A 6079-nucleotide genomic window follows, 5' to 3' on the forward strand; every position below is an offset into this window, starting at 1 on the left:
GATAAATTGTAGCAGAGAGTGGGTTGTTGTCCCAAGATAGGTACTGATGATAGAACACTTAAGTGTTGTACTGTGTAGCAAGGAGTGGGCTGTTGTCCCATGAGAAGAGGAAAAACGTTGAAATCCTCTATTGTAGCAGAGAGTGGGTTGTTGTCCCAAAGTGTGGCTTGATATAAAACGATGATGTACTGATCTGTAGCGGACAGTAGGCTTGCTATCCCAAGGTGTGGCCTGATGTAAAACACTGATGTGCTGATCTGAAGAGCCGATCATGATGAAGCAGATGATGTGCAGTCCCCGACAGCAGTAACAATAAGTGATACCGATGTCTATGAAGTGGTACAAGTGGTGAAGTGATGAGGCAAGGCTATATATAGTGTGTGGGACTATTGGTCGACCAGACTAAAAGCTATCGGCCAACAGCAAAGACCCACAAAACATGAAATAAAACCTAAAAATCCCAAAAAAATATCCTTTTTAGGACTGGATAAAATATTGTTTTTACACCACCTCTCAGGCCAAAAAGAGGACCATGAGAGAAGATGATGGATGCCAGGATCCCACACAGACACACTGGCATTGGCAGAAGGAATGTATCACCCTCTGGAAAAAAAATCTGATAAAGTCAGAGGGGGCGATCAAAAGTTAAAGGTGGTGAAGGTGAGTTGATGTAGATGGGTTGATCGTCTCCCAAAGAAAGATCTTGAACGGGGCTCTCCTCTGAGTAAGAAGTAACATTCCCTCTGTGATCCGGATCAAAGTTTGGAGAATCAACTTCTGGTGAGAAGAATTGGTCCTTCGAGAGTGGGGGTAGGCGATCCATGCTGTGCGCTCTCAAGGTCTTCAATCCCTTTGCTCACGATAGCTCTGATCCATGTGAGGGCAAAAGGACAAAGGGACTAGATGTACAAGAGATCGGAGCAAACAACATGAAGTAGGTGAGTGAGTCTATATATAATGGTGAGTGAGCATATGTACAAGAGCCCTCTGATGTGAGGTGGTAGTGAGCAGCGGAAGGGATGCAGACTCTGGTGACAAGGGTGCTGCGGTACCTGAGTGGTGATGAAGATAAGCAAAGAGGGTTGCCATCCCGAGTGGTGCAAGCTCTTGTGACAAGGGTGTTGTGTGAGGGCGAAAGGACGAAAGGACCAGATGAACGAGAGATCAGAGCAAAACAACACAACATGAAATGAGTGAGTGAGTGTATATATGATGGTGAGTGAAAATATGTACAAGAGCCCTCTGATGTGAGGATACTCTGAGTAGAAGACCAGTGTAGAAGCAATGACGATGTTGGAGCAGAAGCGCAGTCGATGACGAAGGCTCGTGTCGATGTGAGGCAAAGGCACTCCTTGAGGTGGTCGATGTCAAAGGCTCGCGTCGGTGGATGCAGAGGCACTCCAAGGTGGTAGTGGGCAGCGGAAGGTGAAGTGATGCCAAAGTGATGCAGACTCTCGTGTGACAAGGGTGCTGCGGTACCTGAGGGGTGATAAGGAGCAAAGAGGGCTGCTGTCCCGAGTGGTGGTGGGGAAAGCTCTGGTGACAAGGGTGTTGCAATACTTGAGGGATGGAGACGAGCAGAGAGGGTTGCCGTCCCGAGTGGTGGAAGTGGTGCAAGCTTTGGTGACAAGGGTGCTGCAATACTTGAGGGATGGAGAGGAGTGCTGCCATCCCAATGAGGTGAGATGGTGAGCAGAGAGTGGGCTGCTGTCCCAAGGTGAACTAAAGAAGAAAAACGATGATAAACTGTAGCAGAGAGTGGGCTGTTGTCCCCAAGATAGGTATCGATGATAAAACGCTGTACTGTGTAGCAGAGAGTGGGCTGCTGTCCCATGAGCTGAGGAAAAACGCTGAAGTCCACTACTGTAGCAGAGAGTGGGCTGCTGTCCCAAAGTGTGGCCTAATATGAAAAGCTGATGTACTGACCTGTAGCAGAGAGTGGGCTGCTGTCCCAAGGTGTGGCCTGATGTAAAACGCTCGATGATGCTGAAGCAGATGACGTGCAGTCCCCGGCAGCAGCAACAGCAGCAGAAGTGGTACCAAATATATCTAGGAAGTGGTGCAAGTGGTGAAGTGATGAGGCAAGACTATATATAGTGTGTGGGGCTGCTGGTCGACCAGGCTAAAAGCTGTCGGCCAGCAGCAAAGACCCACAAAACATGAAATAAAACCAAAAAATCCAGAAAATTACCTTTCACGGCTGGATAAAATACTGTTTTCACACGGAGAAAAAAAAGGGGGAGAGGCGGCAAGCAAAAACAGGAAGAGGCAAGAGAGAAGGGAGAGAAGGGGCGGGGACGGGGACGGGAGCGTAGGTGCACGATCATTAACCAGCGAGCCACAACTGAGATCAAGGTCTCTCGTCAAGACAGACCCTGTCCATGCACTCTCCCTCTCTTCTTTCAAGACGTTAAAACCATTTGTGGCAACTCGCAGCATTACCTGTGGTTGGTAATCTAGTATTTAGTTATTGTAGGCCACTGATTAATATCTGCTGGATCACAGATGGGCATGTAGTAATCAAACATCTCATCGGACATTTATATAAATAATATACATTACAAGCTATGGTTACAATCAAGTCCTGATGTTTTTGGGTGTATACATGTTACAAGATGGCAGAGATGGATACATTAGTCACATCCACTAACATCCATGCTTGTTGGGAATACCACAACATCCATTGGCTCTCATGCCCAATCATGGAGTGGACCATCTCACCACTGGTTTGAAAAAGCTTCTCTATATGCAGCATCCTCATCCCGAGTAATCACACGAACAGTTGCATCATTGGCTCTACTACTGAGTAGTCGTTCAGCAAGTCGATCTTTTGCTGTTGGTTTGGGTTGAAGCATAGCCTTCAAGGAAGCCTTCGCCCTCTTGCTTTGTTGTATATGACCTCCTTCATTGTGGTCTTCATATCTTTCCAAATCTTCACCAAGGGTTTCTCCAAGACCTTGAGAAGTGCGTGCAAGAGCAGCATCACGCAGAACTGCAGCATTGTGCTCTCTATTTCTTTTAGCCTGCAGTCGTCTCTCTCTCTTTTTACTCAACTCAATGGCATCTTGTGCTCTAACATTGGCCACAGCCTCATCCGCAACTGCTTTCACAAACTCTTTCTTGTCTGGCATCATGGCACTATCAAATGCAGAAATCTTAATGTCTTTTGATGAGGATTGTGCTTTACGACTCTGGTTAACTGAGTCTAAAGGAATGGGATTGCCACTGCTGTCTCGTGGTTTGATAGGACCATGTAAAGGACAGACTCGAAGGTCCCGCCTTTGACATAACCCTCCATTCCTAAGTGGTGCTAAGCAAGGTGGTATCTCTGATTTTATGGATGTATAATAAGAAGCCCGCATATTCATTTCAGTAACCTTGTCGACTGGAAGCAGTGCATCAAAGTCCACTTTTCCCCAATGGCTTTCCAGAAGCAAACCTCTTTGATTCACAGGCACCGCATGTTCCATTCCCCACCTGTCTAGATATGAGCCCCATGGTAATAGAGGAGCTTCCTCAAGGAGTGTTTCCCTTGTAGAACCGTTGTCTTTACTGATACCGTCAGATTTTACAGCTTTCTGGGGTGTTACAGGCTTATTTTGCCCTTCTGGAATCGATTCTTCTGCTTTTACCGACATCTGCTCAAATGCCTGCACTTCCTGCTGTTCGGAAGCTTCACCATCCCCAAACCATCCTTCTTCCCAGATAATTTCGTCGTCGTCTGCATTTGTATCTTCATATGCCTCACTGTGTTGATGAACATCAACTCCTAGCTCAACACATTTAGTTTTTGCTGAGGACAACTGATTTCGGATATCAATGACCCTCCTGAGCAAGAAGCCATGGGACTCTCTATCCTGCGTATCCACCCTCATCAAGATAGACATCCATCCTTGAACAGCAGGAACGTGTTGGCTGACAATAAGTCTGCAGAGGTCACGAACTGTATCAAAAACAGGCATGTTGTCTTGCGTTTCGCACAGAACAGGAGGTCCGCATGTTGCTTGTGCCAAAATTTGTCGAAGGCTGTTCACACCACACTCTTCAAAATCATCATTGTTTACATCCACCTCCCCTTTATCATATTCTTCCTTCAATTGTCCAGAAGAACCCTCTTGCTTTATGGCACTACAAAGAATCTCAAAACATTCATCCAACTGCTTCAGAGTATGCTGGATATCTGCATAAAGAGCAGGAAAATCTTCTTTCAAAGTCTCATATTTTTCCAATACCAAGGCCCTTGACCTTGCCTCCCTTTCCTTCCTTTGTTGCTCTGCCTGAGCAGCAGCCTGCCTCAAATTGGGGAACTGTAGATGCAATGTGTTCTTTAAATATTCATACCCCAATCTGAGTGGCTTATAATGTGGCCCAAAGCTATCATTCCATTTTTCCAATATTTCCATACTCTTGGCTCTCAAGACAGTAGCGCGATTTACTGGAGGGGGAAGCGGACAATCAGAACGATATCCAACTGAAAAAAGCATGAATGTTTCGAAATCATTGACTAGAAGGGTCCGATAGAGCTTAGATCTGGTGAAGAGCTCATCTGCAACCAACAAAGCAAGGTAGCGTACCTGATCATGAAAGAGATATTAGTTGGCATGATCAATGTAGCCACTAGTTAGATTAAATTATGAAAAAACTCTTTTAATAAAAACAAGTGGTACATTTGAAAGAAAAACCTTTCCAAAAATCCTCCAGGTTACACACGAGCATGCTAACAACCTTATTGGTTGACTTTGCCATTCAAATTTACAATGCTACATTGGCTTTGTGTAGTATATAGGTGCAACTATGGAAATGACGATACTCTTATATATGCAATCGGCATTGAACATTGGGTAGTGTTTAGTTGCTGTGTGAAGTTTTGTCTCACATGCACCCTTCTACACAGTAAACCCTGACCCTTACATCATAAAGTAGCTCATTATACATAATGAACACATCAACCATCATTAAAACCAAGTTTGTTTTATTCACAATCACTATCCAAGAACCATGAGAGGACAGTGCCAAAATTTGATCAAGCGAATTCCTTCACATGAAATACCTGATATTGGACAGACCTATACTCATGGGTTCCTCCTCTAACATGTCAAGGGTAAGCTTTTGTCATATCTGAGGTCCTTTCACTGCATCACTGTGAAGGCCCCATTGTCTACAAGCGAACCTGAGGGGGAGTAAAGGACCAGGCTCCCTTTCGGGTACCAAGCATGTAGAACTTAAGGTTCAGGTCATTAGACACAGTAAGACCTTACATCACTCTTCAAATCATAAACAATCACCATGAAACCCTGATCTTAGGTCATAAACCCTTCTGATATGAACAAGAATCGTGATACACACGAAGCCCTAGATCATAAACAAACTTCAATGAAGATTGGGATGTAACTAGCCTGAGAATGTTTGTGCTTAAGCTTGTCCATGAGAAAGCGGAAGGCCAGGCGTACGTTTGAATCGGAGAGACGAACCATCTGCTTGATGGAGGCGATGAGGGCGACATCCAGAGCGTTGGCAGGCGATGTGGTGGCCGAATCAATCAAAGCAGCAAGCTGGGATTCGCTCGTGTTGTTGATATGGTAGGCCTCGCCCCGCCTTCTGGCCATGGTGTTCACTCTGTTGTTACGACGAAATAACAGTTTAATTATACTTTTTTTTGTTTCGAATATATATATATATATACTTTTTTTTGTTTCGAATATATATATATATATATATATATATATGTGTGTGTGTGTGTGTGTCTGTGTGTATGTAAGAACATATATCTATATACTAGTACTCAACCACCCGCTCTATGCTGCGGTATGTAAAAGACATTAAGAAACAAAATGCGAAAACCCAAGAACGAAAACCGGAATACAAAGGGTCAATTGAAGGGATTTTTTTCTCTTATTTTTTATAAATCTAAGATTTTTTTTTCTCTCCTCTCCTTGTGCCTTGATTGTCCATGGTGTAAGAGGACGAGTGTTATCAGAGAGATCATGCGTACCTTTGTACAAATTGCCGCCGGCAGTGGTGTGTATGAGTTTTATTTTTATTTTTTTGGGACCAATATATTCTAAAAAAAAGAAAAACT

At 44.3% G+C, this 6079-nt stretch overlaps 1 protein-coding gene across 1 annotated transcript; it reads right to left on the minus strand.

The window, feature by feature from the left end:
* Positions 1 to 2517: 2517 nt before the first annotated feature.
* Positions 2518 to 5646, minus strand: LOC147632711 (ENTH/VHS protein). Its single transcript, XM_086807533.1, has 2 exons — positions 5397 to 5646; positions 2518 to 4574 (listed from the first exon to the last, which is right to left on the minus strand). Exons 1-2 carry the CDS (start codon positions 5604 to 5606, stop codon positions 2718 to 2720), a joined length of 2067 nt encoding a protein of 688 aa, XP_086663659.1. The 5' UTR covers positions 5607 to 5646; the 3' UTR covers positions 2518 to 2717.
* Between the last annotated feature and the right edge of the window lie 433 nt (positions 5647 to 6079).

Source organism: Cibotium barometz, chromosome 13, assembly GCF_041138505.1.
Source record: "Cibotium barometz isolate CiBa-2024 chromosome 13, ASM4113850v1, whole genome shotgun sequence".
Lineage (NCBI taxonomy): Eukaryota > Viridiplantae > Streptophyta > Polypodiopsida > Cyatheales > Cibotiaceae > Cibotium > Cibotium barometz.